Source organism: Chlorocebus sabaeus, chromosome 11 (assembly GCF_047675955.1).
Source record: "Chlorocebus sabaeus isolate Y175 chromosome 11, mChlSab1.0.hap1, whole genome shotgun sequence".
In the NCBI taxonomy this organism is placed as follows: domain Eukaryota; kingdom Metazoa; phylum Chordata; class Mammalia; order Primates; family Cercopithecidae; genus Chlorocebus; species Chlorocebus sabaeus.
In genome coordinates, this window is record NC_132914.1 from 3,120,090 (window position 1) to 3,136,865 (window position 16,776).

At 51.0% G+C, this 16,776-nt stretch overlaps 1 protein-coding gene and 1 long non-coding RNA gene across 2 annotated transcripts; one reads left to right on the forward strand and one right to left on the reverse strand.

The window, feature by feature from the left end:
* Positions 1–571: 571 nt before the first annotated feature.
* Positions 572–10,622, reverse strand: NRIP2 (nuclear receptor interacting protein 2). The gene is made up of 6 exons (XM_007967234.3): positions 9,675–10,622; positions 5,077–5,229; positions 1,788–1,870; positions 1,384–1,505; positions 1,081–1,133; positions 572–780 (listed from the first exon to the last, which is right to left on the reverse strand). Exons 1-6 carry the CDS (start codon positions 9,864–9,866, stop codon positions 688–690), a joined length of 696 nt encoding a protein of 231 aa, XP_007965425.3. The 5' UTR covers positions 9,867–10,622; the 3' UTR covers positions 572–687.
* On the forward strand, positions 5,171–10,941 carry LOC140712723 (uncharacterized). The gene is made up of 2 exons (XR_012094427.1): positions 5,171–5,254; positions 10,621–10,941. It is a non-coding gene; the product is annotated as an uncharacterized lncRNA (long non-coding RNA).
* The last annotated feature ends 5,835 nt before the right edge of the window (positions 10,942–16,776 follow it).

The following is a 16,776-nucleotide window of genomic DNA, read 5'->3' on the forward strand; positions in this document are numbered from 1 at the left end:
TCCCTAGCGTTAATAGCAGAAGTATGTCCAAGGTTTTGCACAGGGTAATCAAACAATAACTGGCTTCAGACATTTGCAGCCCCAGAAAAATAACTAATGAAAGCTCTCAGCCTTATGAGATGGACGTTCCTATACTAATTCCATCTCTTTGTTGTATTGAATTCTGTCTCATGTTTCTTCCCCCACATCTGTGCAGATGTGCACAGAATCCAAGAGGCAGACACCAGGAGGTCCAGGGACCCAGGCTGGTGAGGCGTGGCAGTCTAGTGTGGGAGATACTGAGCCCCAGAAGGTGTGGTGAGACACATGGTGGTGTGGGAAGTTGAGTTGCGTTTGGGGTGGAATTGGGTGCTGGGCAAGGACAGCAGTCAGCAGAGCCTTCGACCCAGCCCAGGCAGGCGCCCCGTTTTGCTTAGCCTCCCATCTGTGGTCCTGGTTTGGCTTTGCTCTTCTTGGAGGGAAATGAATGAGAAACCTGGCGTCGTGGGCGCTCTAGTGAAAACTCCCCCTGGGGAGTAGGACAGCTGCTGAGAAGCAGAGAGGAATGTGGCCGGCTGGGGGAAATGGGACAGCAGGCCTCAGGGTGGTGATTGAAAGGGCAGACACCGGAGTCCCCAGCTACCTGGCTTCCCACACGCCTCTTCTGCTAAGGCAAGGTCTTTCCCTCTGGGGACTGACTGAGAGCAGTCACTGGCCAGGTTCTTGGTACAGAGGCAGGAAGGGTAGCTCTGAGAACGGGGCTTTCAGCCGCAGCACTCCGCGCTCCAGGTCAATGCAGCACTGTGGGGTGTAGAGCGGTCATGCCAGGTCACCTCAGCCTGTCACCTGCCTCCCACTTCCCACAGCTTCCACCTGCCTTTTGCTCTCCCCCTTATCCCCATTTCCCTTGACTCCTGTTGGAGGGGGTGACCGAGTTCTCTTGACTTTTCACTGGGTGGTAAGTAAGGAACCTCTAAGGAAGCAAAGGGACAATTGCCAATCTCTAAGTCACTCTCATCAGAACCTGGTCCAAGCTTCCACACCTGTGCCTTCTACTTTTTCCCAGTGCTTTGGATCAGGCCCTGAGTGTGGGTGCCTTACCTTGAGAGAAAGCAGAGTCTGCAGGCCCAGGCAGAATTCAGGACTCTCAACATCTGCAGGAACCATTTGAAAACAGAAGAGGCTGAGGGTTCCCAGTGGTCACTGCTGCCCTCCTCTCAGCCCTTGCTCCTTCTCTGCCCACCCCATCCCCAGATCCAAGGGCACTGGCCCGGAGATGAGGGATGGTCAGAACATCTCTGGGGACTCCTTGTGCTGCAGGGACTGAAAGTCTCTGCCTTTGCCCCACCCTGAAGAGAAAGGTGAGAGGCGAGCACCAGGGCTGTTGCAGAAGGGGGGACTTACCCACCACCTGTGCCGAGCACACCACGGTCTCCTGCCCCAGCTGTAGCTCCAACTGCTCCACCTGGTTTGGGGGCCCAGGGGCCAGGTCCCCAACTGAGGCTTTTAGGACCTTCTTCTCTAACCTGTGGTTGGGAAGCAAAGGTTATGGCTACCACAGCCCCCAGTGGGCTTCACTCCATTAATCAGCAGACGTCCCGCTCTACTATGGGTTCACCTCCAACCCCTGACCTCACGTGGGGTCTAAATCCTTGCCTTCTCTGCCAGAGTCTTCTAGCCACTCTTTTGTTAAATAACAGCTTTATTGAGATAAAATATGCAACTGTCGTCACTGTCTAATCTGAGAATATTTTCATCAGCCCAAAAAGAAACCCTGTCCCCCATTTGCTTTTTTGGGCCACTCTTACCCCAGGCGGCTGAGACATCCAGCAGAGATCCGATTGTACTGGGTGCCTGTGTCCACGGCCACTCTAAGCAGCAGGTCCTGGCACTGAGAAAGAGGGATTGTGCCGAATCAGTGAGTCCCTAGGAGAATGGGTTGGGATTGGGTCCTTCAGTTTCCCAGCCCATTGATGACTCCCTTTTAGAAATGAGTGGAGAAAACGAACTGTCTTTAAAACAGGCTTTTATCGGGGCCAGGCGCAGTGGCTCACGCCTGTAATGCCAGCACTTTGGAAGGCTGAGGCGGGTGGATCACCTGAGGTTGGGAGTTCAAGACCAGCCTGACCAACATGGTGAAACCCTATCTCTACTAAAAATACAAAATTAGCTGGGCATGGTAGCGTATGCCTGTAATCCCAGCTACTTGGGAGGCTGAGGCAGGAGAATCACTTGAACCCGGGAGACAGAGGTTGTGGTGAGTCAAGATCGCACCATTACACGCCAGCCTAGGCAACAAGAGCAAAACTCCATCTCAAAACAAACCCAAAAAAACAAAAACTGGTTTTTATGAGACTCACACAATAGGGGCAGAACTCCTGGATAAATCAAAAAAGGAAGTGGGCTACGTGAGGTGGCTCATGCCTGTAGTTCTAGCACGTTGGAGGCAAGAGGATCACTTGAAGCCAGGAGTCCAAGACCAGCCTGGGCAACACAGCAAGACCCTGTCTCTACAAAAAATAAAACAGAAAAAAAAAAAAAAGTGGTTATATGTGATGAGTTCATAAGTTTGGGGAAGACCTGCCAGAAATGGAGAAATGGTGATCTATTTAGAGGAATCCTTGGGAGTTTGATGGCCTCCTGGTTCGAAAACTCCAGGTTAGGAATAGAGGAAGGATGAGAAGACTGGAATCCCCCATTAGGAAACTCAGCTGTGGGTAACCAAGAAGTTTGCCATCGGAAACAAAGGAGGACAAGTTCACCTACTTTGGGACATAGACAGACATTTTGATATACACTTGGATATACACACAGGTCATTTTCTCATTCCAAACATTCGTTGAGTATCTGCTATAAGATATGTTACTGGAAGGTACATCAGTGAGTGCTATTCTTTAGGAGTCTAAAGGAAGTAAAATCTAACTCTACTATATGGCAGAAAGTTTTGTTTTGTTTTGTTTTGTTTGAGACGGAGTCTCGCTGTGTCGCCCAGGCTGGAGTGCAGTGGCGTGATCTCGGCTCACTGCAAGCTCCGCCTCCCGGGTTCATGCCATTCTCCTGCCTCAGCCTCCCGAGAAGCTGGGACTACAGGCGCCCACCACCACGTCCAGCTAATTTTTTTTTTTTTTTTTTTTTTTTTTGAGACGGAGTCTTTGCTCTGTCGCCCAGGCTGGAGTGCAGTGGCATGAACTCGGCTCACTACAAGCTCCGCCTCCCGGGTTTACGCCATTCTCCTGCCTCAGCCTCCCGAGTAGCTGGGACTACAGGCGCCCGCCACCTCGCCCGGCTAGTTTTTTGTATTTTTTAGTAGAGACGGGGGTTTCACCGTGTTAGCCAGGATGGTCTCGATCTCCTGACCTCGTGATCCGCCCGTCTCGGCCTCCCAAAGTGCTGGGATTACAGGCGTGAGCCACCGCGCCCGGCCCAGCTAATTTTTTTTGTATTTTTAGTAGAGACGGGGTTTCACTGGGTTAACCAGGATGGTCTCGATCTCCTGACCTCGTGATCCGCCCACCTCGGCCTCCCACAGTGCCGGGATGACAGGCGTCAGCCACCCCGCCCGGTGGCAGAAAGCTTTAAGGACTATAAAAGGATGTGAATGCCCCGGCCCCATGGCGCACACCTATGTATAATCCAAGTACTTTGGGAGGCCAGGGTGGAAGGATCGCTTGAGGCCAGGAGTTCAAGACCAGCCTGACCAATGTGGTGAAACCCCCATCTCTACTAAAAACACATACACAAAAAAAAATAGCCGGGTGTGGTGGCGCACACCTGTGATTTCAGCTACTCAGAAGACTGAGGTGGGAGGATCGCTTGAGTCCAGGAGGTTGAGGCTGCAGTGAGCTCTGATCATGCCACTGCACTCCGGCCTGGGTGACAGAGTAAGACCCTGTATCTAAAAAAAATAAATAAAAGGACTGGAAAAGTCAGGGAGCGCAGTGGCTCACACCTGTAATTCCAGCACTTTGGGAGGCCAAGGTGGATGGATCTCCTGAGGTCAGGAGTTCGAGACCGGCCTGACCAACCTGGAGAAACCCTGTCTCTACTAAAAATGCAAAACTAGCCAGGCATGCTGGCATTTGCCTGTAATCCCAGCTACTGAGGAGGCTGAGGCAGAAGAATTGCTTGAACCCGGGAGGCGGAGGTTGCGGTGAGCTGAGATCACACTATTGCAGTCCAGCCTGGGCAACAAGAGTGAAACTCTATCTTAAAAAAAAAAAAAAAAGGGCCAGGCACAGTGGCTCACACCTGTAATCTCAGCACCAGGAATTTGAGACCAGCCTGACCAACATGGTGAAACCCCATCTCTACTAAAAATACAAAAATTAGCCGAGCATGGCAGTGCGGGCCTATAATCCCAGCTACTTGGGAGGGTGGGGCAGGGGAATCGCTTGAACCCAGGAGGCAGAGGCTGCAGTGACCCGAGATCGCGCCACTGGACTCCAGCCTGGGTGACAGAGCGAGACTCCGTCTCAAAAAAAAATTTTTTTTTTAAAAGGATGTAACATGCCTTAGAGGTTGGGAGGCAGGAAAGGCTGTTTCCTACTGGGAAAATCAGAAAAGGTTTCAAGGAGGAGGTAACACCTGATCTGGGCTTTAAAAGCTTGCAGAATGCGGACCCAGAATTATTGGAGAGCAAAAAGAGAGCAATCCAGGTAGAAGCAGCACAGAGCAAAGACGGTGTCCCAGGACCACTGGGCATTTATTGGGAATGTGCCGTAGTGACTGAGTGGTTAAATTGTTCCAGAGATTACAGGGCCAATGCCTTGGAACACATGAGTTTTTTCCAGAATTACGTTATCCATGCACGCACACCATTCGTCTGCGTAGAGCACACTGAGGAGTACTTACTTAATTTAAGTACTGTATTTTGACCAAGGAAAGGGGGCCGAGTAATGGTGGTGACAGATGGAGCTGCACTGAGGAAAGATGGGTTGGGGCAGGGAGGAAGGAGGTAGAGGATCGTGGTTAGGTCCAAGCTAGGGAGAGACGTGTCCTTTCTCCCTCCTTCCCGCTGCCATCAGGGCAGAAAGGAGAGCAGGTGAAGTGAGACAGGCAGGGTTGTTAATGAAAGTGTGTCCCTGGGAGGCCTCTCACCTTGCAGTTGACCAGAAGAGCTGGAATCTCTGTCCTGCTGGTCCTCCTCCTGCTCTCCTGGCCATGAATCAGGGCCTGCACCCGGGGAGACTCCCTCTGAAGCCAATTCGGGTTTCCCTCTACCAGGCGTCTTTGGATCACACTGTGCGGCTGCTGGCTCCATCACGAAACAATGAAGGTAGGCAGTTCTAAACCCAGGTATCCAGGCTGCTCAGTTACCCCACTTAGATATCCCAGGATGCTCCCCCAAACCCCCCGCCCCAGACCTGAGCCTTATCCTAGGAGCTGACCCTGGGGTCCCAGCAGTCAGGTAATGAGAGCAGAGTAAGCCCCAGTATCAAATCATGCCATTTTCCTTGGACACCCGTAGATTGCTCAGCAGTGAAGAAATGGGAAGAGGAGAATGGTCCGTTCTTGGTTAAACTGACTTAGTAGCTAAAGGGACATTTCAGGAATTAGTATGCTTGGGGGAAATTTTGTCTCAAACTTATATATTTTTTTAACTAGGAAGTTTGTTTTTTTTCTTCCCCTCTGACCTCATCCTTCAATGGGCTTCAAATCCCAGGGTTGGTGGTGTGATGAAAAACAGTAAGAAGCTCTTAAGAACTAGGCCAGGCGTGGTGGCTTACACCTGTAATCCCAGCACTTTGGGAGGCCAAGGTGGGTGGATCACTTGACGTCAGGAGTTCGAGACCAGCCTGGCCAACATGGTGAAACCCTATTTCTACTAAAAATACAGCCGGGCACGGTGGCTCACGCCTGTAATCCTAGCACTTTGGGAGGCCTAGACGGGTGGATCACAAGGTCAGGAGATCGAGACCATCCTGGCTAACACAGTGAAACCTCGTCTCTACTAAAAATACAAAAAACTAGCCGGGCGTAGTGGCGGGCCCCTGTAGTCCTAGCTACTTGGGAGGCTGAGGCAGGAGAATGGCGGGAACGCGGGCGGGGGGGAGCTTGCAGTGAGCCGAGATTGCGCCACCACGCTCCAGCCTGGGCAACTGAGCAAGACTCAAGATCTCAAAAAAAGATCAAGATCTCAAGATCTCAAAAAAAAAAAAAAAAAGTACAAAAATACAAAAATTAGCAGGGTGTGGTGGCGTGTGCCTATAGTCCCAGCTACTTGGGAGGCTGAAGTGTGATGATCACTTGAACCCGGGAGGCAGAGGTTGCAGTGAGCCAAGATCACACCACTGCACTCCTGTCTGGTTGACAGAGCAAGACTCTATCTCAAAAAAACAAAACAAAACAAACAAACAGAAAACTCTTAAGAACTAGGATGCTGGGAATCATCTTTGACCTGTCCCTCATCTACAACCACTCCCATTCCATCCAGTCACTTCCCAGATTCTGCAGGTTTTGCCTCCGGTGTAGAATCAATCTGTCCCTCCTTTCCTTCTCTCTCTTCTTTCCTTCTTTTTCTTTTCTTTTTCCTTCTGCTCTTTCAAGACGGGATCTTGCTAAGCTGCCCAGACTGGACTCTAATTCCTTGGCTCAAGGCATTCTCCAGCCTCAGACTCCCAAGCAGCCGGGACCAGAAGCGTACACCACAGCACCTGGCCTCCATCCTTCCTTTCTGTTACCGCGTGTGTTCCACACTCCCCGCAGCTCTCTTGGATCCCTCAAACACCTTCTTAAGTTCATAACCTGTCTCCAGACCTGTTACCTTTCTTTTTTTTTTTTTTTTTTTTTTTTGAGACAGAGTCTCACTCTGTCGCCCAGGTAGGAGTGCAGTGGCGCGATCTCAGCTCACTGCAAGCTCCGCCTCCCAGGTTCACTCCATTCTCCTGCCTCAGCCTCCCGAGTAGCTGGGACTACAGGCGCCGCCACCTCGCCCGGCTAGTTTTTTGTATTTTTTAGTAGAGACGGGGTTTCACCGTGTTAGCCAGGATGGTCTCCATCTCCTGACCTCGTGATCCGCCCGTCTCGGCCTCCCAAAGTGCTGGGATTACAGGCTTGAGCCACCGCGCCCGGCCCAGACCTGTTACCTTTCAAATACGTCTGCTTGGAGCTTCAGACTGGAAGCTAAAAACCTTGCTACTCCAAAATGTGGTCAGCAACGTTAACATCATTTCGAAGCCTCTTAAAAATGCAGACTCTCATACCTACTGAATCAGATGTTCCATTGTGACAAGATCCCCAGGTGATTCGTGTGCAGGTTAAAGTTTGAGAAGCACCAAAGTAAAACATGAAACTAACCATGTACTCTCTTATTTAAAATGCATCAAAGACCCCCTACCCCACATTGCGTGCCAGAGCTCAAGCTTTTGAAGGTGATCCACAGCCCAGATGACGGGGCCGTGCCTCCTTCCCTGCCACTCTGTTTGTGAGCCCCAGAAGCACCACTCATACCAGGCTGCTTTTTGCCTCCGTGCTTTCACTCCTCTCCTCTCTCCTCTCTTCCTGAAACTCCTCTTCCCCACTCTTCTCGAGGCTAGACTGAAGAACTGACTTAACACACTTTATTTGAGAGAGAAGTTGCATCTTAAGTTTGGGATTCTGTGTACATCTTATAATGCAGGATGTACCTTCTCCAGGATACCCTCTCTGAACTCTTCATGCTTCTCTCTCCATACACCCCAAGCTGGGGTCCCTTGTCTTAGCTCCCTTTGCCATGCTTCTCACAAATGTTATTTGTGCATTTTACTCTCCCATTAGCCTGGAAAGCCCCTGAGTCTACCTCACTCATCTTTATATCCCGATAGGGCATGGCTCAGCATCTAGTAGGCACTCAATAAATGCTTGCTGCAGACTGACTCTCTCCCAGGCTCTACGCACCTCTCCACCTGCCCTCTCTCCTTGGGAGCCTGGGATTGTTTTTCTGCCCTTAGATTAATGAGGCCCTTGGGGTTGCTCCTGGCAGCAAAACTGCCAGCAGGAGACCCAGTGCTGGGAAAAGTTCAGCGAGCTCTGGGACTGGCTGGAGAGACTGGCTCTGCACTTCCCACGATGGACACAGGCTTCAGGCCCCTCCCACTGTTGTGCAGTTTGCTCCACAGCCATCCCAGGGAGGGAGACAATGGGGTCTCCCCTACCTGTCGTGCCTTTGTTCCCAAAGCCACAGGAGGTAACTGCTAGAGATCAACTGGGGACATCCTAGGCAGAGGGGAGAGGTGAAAAGCTCAGGACTTTCTCGTCAGAAGGCGGGACCTGCCACTCTGGGATGGCAATGTCAGTAGAGCACCTTCTCCTGGGGCCACACAGATGTAGGATGGTCCCCAGTAGGTTCTAGCCATTGAGAACCAGAGAACCCACTTCCCTGCTCCATTCCTGTTTTTCAGCTATGCTTGCTGCCACTGCAAGGAGGAATACGCCCCTGGCAGTTCCTTGAATTGAAGGCTCAGTGCAATCCCTTTTCCTTGTTGGGAGCTAGGGAATTGCCAGGCCTCTGGGCTATGGTCCTGGTGTGGGCACCCAGGCTGAGAGGAGTCTGGAAAGGTAGAGCTAAGTAGAGAAAGGTAACAAGGCGCTGCACCGGCCTTCAGCTTTCCTGGGAGAAGCAGTTGCTGGAGCGCAGGCCGGCAGATACGCTTCCAACCTCTCAGACAGGCCTGGTTGAGTACCTGTTCTCAGACTAGGAGAGGGGCTGGGAACGGAGTGCTCCCAAGCCTTTCCACAAAGGATTTCCTCTCTCCCATGGGTCAGAGGCCAGGAATATTTCTCAGACTAAATGGAATAGTAGCTGGGGGAATAATCATGGCATTTAGATAGCGCCTGCTATTACGCACTGTTCTAAGTGCTTTAAATATATCAGCTCTAACAACTCTCCCAACAAACCTATGATTGCTTTTATTCTCATTTAACAGATGAAGAAACTGAGGCACAGAGACGTAAAGTCAATTGCCCAAGTTAGTAAGTGGCAGAGCCAGGATCTGTTCCCAAGCAAAGTGGCTCCATGGCCGCGCTTGTCAGCACTGCCTCAGAGAGGAATGCCTGAATCTGCAATTGTCCCCCGCCCACTCACATCCTTACTGTTACTCCCCTGCCCCGTTCCTCTGAGGCCAAGGCTGCTGCAGACGGATGGGAGGAAAGGAGCCTGGAAGGTCTATTCCACTTAGGAGTGGGGGGAGCAGCATTCAAGGCAGCCAGGGGCCCCCTGGCAAGAGCCACACAAAACCCTGATGCCCTGGGAAGGATGGAGACCCCCCGATGCTTTGATTCTGAGGAGAAAGGACAAATGGATAGGCAGACCTGGTGGAGGGAACCTGTGGTTCAGGGGGAGCAGGAAGTCACAACCCTAAACTGGCCAGTCCTCCAGGCCCTCCCAGTTTTAAGTGACCACTCTAGAAGGTTCCTGTGTTCCTGTAAGCCCCCACTCCTAAACAGCCTAGCTCCTCACCACCCTCAAGTTTTGGGCCATTAAAGGGAAAAGGCAGGGAAGCTAAGCAGTGAGAATAGGACCCCTCAGAGCCACCAAACCATGGTAACATCCCCAGTGAAAAGCCTCAAGTTGACAGGATGACCTCTCCCCATCTCAGCAAGGGAGCGGGACCTGCAAGCTGAGGGTCTGTACTTTCTGGTCCTGCCTCGCCTGCTCAGGATCCGAGAAGTGGAAGGAAAGGGCCAGGGGACGCGGGCGGGGGAGGGGGATGCCTCACCAAATCCTTGGAGGTGCCGAGCCTCTTGAGGCTGTCCAGCGGGAGCAGGTCGGCCGAGTCCTTGTGCAGGAACTGGGTGGCCTGTTTGAGCCGGCGCTGCTGGCTCAGGTGGGCTCGGTCTCGAAGCTGTGCCTCCTGCCCCCTCGTCCTGGCTTCTCCCTCATCCCTCCTGGCTTCCTGCTTGGTGCTCATGGCCCCTGCTGGAGGAGTGGGCCGGGGGCTGCTCAGGGGGGCGTCACCGAGTCCTCTCTGCTTCCTGCCTGTCTCCGTCCTGCGCTGCAGCTCTCCTTCCAACAGGAGGGTCCCCGCGGGAGGGAAAGAGGAAAGAAATAATGTTCAGGAGCAGCCGCGTTGTCTCCTATTTCCGGAGATTGCTGTAGAGGGAGTGAGACTCCGGCTGGGAAAACCCAGTCCTAGGAGAGAGGGAGGGTTGGCAGGGCCCACAGCTGGCTGACTTGGCCGCGTCCCCAACCCCCAACGCTGGGGTCCTGTTCAGAGCGGGCGGTGGATGGGGCGTGTGTGTGTGTGTGTGTGTGTGTGTGTGAGAGAGAGAGAGAGAGAGAGAGAGAGAGAGAGAAGGAGAGAGAAGGAGAGACAGTACGGTAAACTGTCAGGGTGCCTGTGCCAGGTGGTTTGCAAGGAAGCGTCTGTCACTGTGTGGAGGCGGCAGCCCTAGTGCCCCTCCCAGCGTGTGTGGCCCCCGCCCTCCTCTGCATGCCTCCCAGGCTTCCCAGGGCCGCCCGGCTGTTTCCTCCGCCTGGCGTTGGCGTTCTCCGCAGCCCAGGGCTGGCGTGCAGGCCAATAACTGGATTCAGATCAGACAGGGGCAGCACGAGAGTGTCCTTCCCTCCTCCCATCCCCCTAGCTTTACCTCCTTAGGTCTCTTCCCTCGCGCCTAGCAGATGTCAGAGTCTTTAACTAATTTAGTCTGGATTCTGGGTTCCAGGGAATGGCAGGAACACCTCTGAATCTTCCCACGAGTAGAAATGGTCCCTGGCATCTCAGTCTCCTTTATATGACTCTCCTCAAGTCCTGGCTCTTTAAAAAATGTTACATTTCAAATATACAGAAGTTATAACGAATAAGATAACCAGTACTCTTTACTGATCACCAGTTTAAAAAATAAGCTGTTGAAGCTCCTCGTGCACTTCCACTTCCGCCTGCTGAAATCGGTGTTTATCAGGCCCATACTTCTTTATATTATTTATGCAAATACTTCCATATGCATTCTAAGCAATATATCGTTGGTTTTGGCCTACTCACTGTATTTATTCTTCTGCAGTCTGCTCTTTTTTGCTCGATATTCGTTAGTGAGATTCATCCATACGATATGCCTAGCTCTAGTTAAGTGACTTCACCTGCTGTGTAACGTAGTATTGCACTAGATGCATGCTTGACATTGAGGAAATGGAGGTTATTTTTCGTTTTTAGGTCTAACAAACAATGCTGCTATGAATGTTTTTGCACACAACTCCTGGGGCACCTGTGTCGGCATTTCTCTAGAGTATACACCTAACCTAGGAGTGGAATTGCTGGGACATCCCATATACAGCTTTGCCTTTTTGGCATATTGCCAGAGTGTTTTTACCAGTGCACACTCAGACAGCTGCACACGGGGGCTCCTGAGGTTCCCCATCCTCTCCAGCACTTTTTTTCTTTTCTTTTTTTTTTTTTTTTTGAGACGGAGTCTCGCTCTGTCGCCCAGGTTGGAGTGCAGTGGCGCAATCTCGGCTCACTGCAAGCTCCGCCTCCCGGGTTCACGCCATTCTCCTGCCTCAGCCTCCCGAGGAGCTGGGACTACAGGCGTCCGCCACTGCGCCCGGCTAATTTTTTCTATTTTTAGTAGAGACGGGGTTTCACCATGGTCTCGATCTCCTAACCTTGTGATCCGCCCGCCTCGGCCTCCCAAAGTGCTGGGATTACAGGCGTGAGCCACCGCGCCCGGCCTCCAGCACTTTTTTTCTAGCCCTGGCGTATCAGTAGATTTTTCTCTCCAGCCTTTCCTCTTCACCATCAGAGAAATGCATTGGCCAAGCACCTGTTTACCTGTGTTGGACTCTCACAAGATGATTACCCCACCTGAGCCCTGCTCCCTAAGGGTGCAGTCCGACCCAGACAGCTCCAAGGCCTGTGCACATTCAGGCAGACCAGATGTCTACTGAGCTTCTAGGAACCAAGCCTCTTCGAGACACTTTCACAACCACTGCAATTATATGAAGAAAGATTGTATTCTAATCCCCATTTAGAGGGAAAGAAAGTGGTATGGTTGAATTGTTTCCTTCACCCCCAAATGTACCCCTCACCCCTAGTACATCAGAATGTGACCTCATTTGGAGATGGGGCCTTTACAGACATGGTGAAGTTAAGATGAGGTCATTAGGATGAGCCTGCTCCCATATGACTGCGCTCTTACTAGAAGGAGGAAATTGGACACAGAGAAATGCACACGGGGAGAACGCCATGTGAAGGCTGAGACCGGGATGATGTGTCTGCAATTCAGGGAGCACCTGAGATGATCAGCAAACCCCCAGAAGCCAGGGGAGCGGCGTGGAGCGGACCCTACCTTACAGCTGTCAGAAGGAACCCACCCTGCAGCACCTTCCTGTGGGTTGTCGGGCCTTGCCCATGACACCTCAGTTTCCTCCCTTCATCATGTTTTTGACCTAACAGTTAGAGAATTAAAAAAAAAAAAATTTAGCCAGGCACAGTGGCTCACGCCTGTAATCCCAGCACTTTGGGAGGCCAAGGCAGGTGGATCACTTGAGGTCAGGAGTTCGAGACTAGCCTGGCCAATGTAGTGAAACCCTTTCTCTACTAAAAATACAAAAATTAGCCAGGCATAGTGTCGCATGCCTGTAATCCCAGCTACTCAGGAGGCTGAAGTGGGGGAATCGCTTGAACCTGAAAGGCGGAGGTTACAGTGAGCCAAGATCACGCCACTGCACTCCAGCCTGAGTGACAGGGTGAAATTCCGGCTCAAAAGAAAAAATTAATTAATCAACAAGGAATAACTCCATTGGTCTCTAATAATGAGACAGAGGGGGAAGAAACTTCATCCAACTATTCAGGAAGATTAAGCCGCTCTGAACTGTTAGGAGTAGAAGTGAGTGTGTTCTCGTCCAAGACATTTGGAAAATGTCTGTTATTCTCTGAAGTGAATGGATCTGAATTCAGAAATTCTGAGAGAAAAAATGAAAGTGTGAAATATGGCTCCTTCACTGCATTGGTTCTTCTCTGAATGAAGTTTCTTTCCATTCAGAAAAAAAGTATTTATTGAGCACCTACTACATACTGGACACTGAGCTAGGCCCTGGGTGTACAGTGGAGAGCGAGATGAGGGCCCTGCCCTCATGGAGTTCACATTCTAATGGAGAAGGTAGATAATGAACGACTACATTTATAACCTCAGGTGGTAGTAAGTGCTGAAGAAAATACACCATGAAATAGTATGGAACCATAAAAAATAACAAAATCACGTCCTCTGCAGCAACACGGAGGCAGCTGGAGGACATTATCCTAAGTAAATCATTCTCAATTCTATCAGAACGTTCTTTTTTAAATCTAAGTCCTGGTGGCTGTATTCAAAGTTCATCCTCTCTTCTCCAAGCCTAGCAGAGATGGAGATGAACTGTATCCCACCTTCCTTGTCACAGCCGTTCGTGCCTTCAAAGATCTTTCCATCTTTTCCACATTCTTTCCTCAAGGTTGAATAGTGTCAATTCTCGTCTCTGCTGGTAGGGATGGAGAGGAGAGCTCCTCCGGCCCAGTGAAATCACCCAGTGCAGTGCCCTGCCACATAAGGAAATTCTCGGAATATTCTTTATAGAATGGGTTATTCAGAGCTAGACAAACAGCTCTCTTGAACCCGTGGAGGGTGAAGGGCAGCCAGTTCTATTTCAGGCTTTCTCCTCTGGGCCTGTCAGATGTGCTGAAGACAGGAATGAGGCTGTTTTCCAGAGCTCTCCTGTCCAGCAAAGGCCCCGGCACCCCTTGCTACCAGGAGAGCACACCTCCCTACTGCCATCCCAAAGAGGTGGATCTTCCAAAGGCTACCAGACAAGGACAGTTTATATTTCTGACACTAGGATGATTTTCCTATTTCATGGATGGCAAAACGAAGGCACGAAGGGGTCAAGTGCTTTGGCTCTGTTGATGAAAGCAGCCTGAGCATGGCATGGTGAACTCAGAGGAGCCTGGTCAAGAGTTCCAACTCATGGCTGAGCACAATGGCTCATGCCTGTAATCTCAGCACTTTGGGAGGCCGAGGTGGGTGGCTCACCTGAGGTCAGGAGTTCGAGATCAACCTGGCCAACATGGCAAAACCCCGTCTCTACTAAAAATACAAAAATTAGGTGGGCATGGTGGTGTGTGCCTATAGTCCCAGCTACTCAGGAAGCTGAGGCAGAAGAATTGCTTGAACCTGGGAGGTAGAGGTTGCAGTGAGCTGAGATCGTGCCACTGCACTCCAACCTGGGTGACAGAGCGAGACTCCACCTCAAAAAAAAAAAAAAAAAAAAAAAGAGTTCCAACTCTGTCCTTGTACTAGCCAGGTGACCTTGGGTGAAGTGCTTAATCTTCTGGCATTTGCTTCTTCATCTGTAAAAATGAAATAACACATAATCTATAAAGTTGGTGTGAAGTTTAAATGAGGCAGAATAGCAAAAAGTAGTAAACTAGGCTGGGCACAGTGGCTCACACCTGTAATCCCAGGACTTTGGGAGGCTAAAGAGGGAGGACCTCTTTAGCCCAGGAGTTCAGCCTGGGTAACATGGCAAAACCTCGTCTCTACTAAAAATACAAAAAAATAGCTAGGCGTGGTGGCACACATCCGTGGTCCCAGCTACTTGGGGGGCTGAAGTGGGAGGACTGCTTAAGCCTGGGAGGTAGTGGTTGCAATGAGCCAAGATCACACAACTACACTCCAGCCTGGGTGACAGAGTGAGACCCTGTCTCAAAAAAAATAAAATAAGGCCAGGCCTGGTAGCTGATGCCTGTAATCGCAGCACTTTGGGAGGCTATGGTGGGTGGATCACATGAGGTCAGGAGTTCGATACCAGCCTGCCCAATGTGACGAAACCCCGTCTCTACTAAAAATACAAAAATTAGCTGGACGTGGTGTTGTGCACTTGTAATCCAAGCTACTTGGGAAGCTGAGGCAGGAGAATCACCTGAACCAAGGAGGCAGAGGTTGCAGTGAGCCAATATCATACCAGCCTGGACAGCAGAGCAAGATCCTGTCTCAAAAAATTAATAATAAATAATAGTAAGTTATATGCCTCAGTTTACTATCTCCAAGATGGAAATCATACAGGACCTACCTTCAGCACTCCTGTACCTCCCTCTTTGTTTATCTTTTTTTATTTCCTGTTCCATTCTTCTTGCCTAAGCTGTGGGCCTGAACTTGGCACCGTTGGACACAACCTCCCCTTTCTAGTGATACTCAGACTAAAGAAGTCACTGACTATTGTTTGGGAACCATGTCATGATACCTAGTGTCAGTGTTCAGTAAACACCCAGTAAACCTAAGAGTAGTCTAAGGGAAACCACACATCGAAATTCCTACCTTGGAATTTGGACAATGGCAAGATGCAGCAACATTCTTTACAAGCATGGAGGCATTCATGAGGCTCTGCCCTGGGACTGACAGAGAATGAATTGGCTTGGGACTAACATAAGTGGAGCAACCATGTGAATAGCCACAGGAACCGCTAACTGCAATGGCAAGTAGGCAGCAGCCGCTATTTACACTGTGTAATGAAAAAAGCAAATGTGTGCGGCTCGGTGGCACCACAGCTAAGGACAGGGCTCAGTGCTGGAAAAGAGGCATGAAGACAAGGGGCTCCTAGCAAGTGAGGCAGCGATGAGTAGAATTGAAGGCTGGAGGGTCCTAGGGAAGGTGGAAGGTAAGTTGGGAGCTGTCTGCAGAGGGGATCTTGGCTCAGATTTGTCATCTCAAGGAGCAGCTATGGGGCTTTTTGAGGCATGGTAATTAGATGAGACAATCCTGGCAGAGCATGACTGGCAATGTGGGTGGCCCTGTATGATCCCCCAGGGGTTCCCAGTCCCCACAGCTTCCAGACTCCCTGGCCCCAGCCATTCCTCAAGCTCCCAGCAGCTCAGGAACTTGCGTCAGCAACTTAGGTCATGACACCAAGATCAGGCTTGGAAAGGGGGAGGTGGAGGGAGGGGAGTTGTTGGCCCAGAAATGGCTGGGAAGACTTCCTTTGCTGGGATTAACTATTGTCCATGAAGCTGATGGCATTCGGCAGGGCACAGGGTGTCCTGGGGAGTGAAGGATGTAGGGGAAAGGGGTGTCCATGCCTTCACCCCTGCCTCTCTCTCAGAGCTGCACTCCAGCTGTGGTGAAAGAGTGGATCTTCAGGCAGATCCAGATCCAGAGATCCCCCCACCCCACCCCACCAAAGGCTTTCAGGACCTCTAGGTTCATTCATTCGTGGGAATGGAGTAAGGAGGTTGTTCTTGGTTGCCAGCCAAGTGTATGTAGGCTGAGCTGGGCTTCCTTCCTTCCTTCCTTCCTTCCTTCCTTCCTTCCTTCCTTCCTTCCTTCCTTCCCTCCTTCCTTCCTTCCCTCCCTCCCTCCCTTCCTTCCTTTGCTTTCTTTCCTTCCTTTCCTTCCTTCCTTCCTTTCCTTCCTTTCCTTCCTTTCCTTCCTTCCTTCCTTCCTTCCTTCCTTCCCTCCCTCCCTTCCTCCCTTCCTTTGCTTTCTTTCCTTCCTTCCTTTCCTTCTTTTCCTTCCTTCCTTCCTTCCTTCCTTCCTTCCTTCCTTCCTTCCTTCCCTCCCTCCCTTCCTCCCTTCCTTTGCTTTCTTTCCTTCCTTCCCTTCCTTCCTTCCTTCCTTCCTTCCTTCCTTCCTTCCTTCCTTCCTTTCCTTCCTTCCTTTCCTTCCTTTCCTTCCTTTCCTTTCTTTTTTTTTTCTTTTTTGAGTTAGAGTCTGACTATATTCCCCAGGCTGGTTTGGAAATCCTGGGCTCAAGCGATCCTCCTGCCTCAGCCTCCCAAGTAGCTGGGACTACAGGTGCGCACCACTGCACCTGCCTGGCTGCGGGTGGCCTCGTGAGGGTCCCCAGGCCCGGAAGGTCGC

Coding starts and splice junctions, on each gene's coding strand:
- NRIP2 (XM_007967234.3), bottom strand. CDS start 9,866: ATGAGCACCAAGCAGGAAGCCAGGAGGGATGAGGGAGAAGCCAGGACG. Junction 1,506..1,787: donor GGATGTCTCAGCCGCCTGGG/GTAAGAGTGGCC, acceptor TCCCAACCACAG/GTTAGAGAAGAAGGTCCTAA. Junction 1,134..1,383: donor GTGCTCGGCACAGGTGGTGG/GTAAGTCCCCCC, acceptor TGGTTCCTGCAG/ATGTTGAGAGTCCTGAATTC.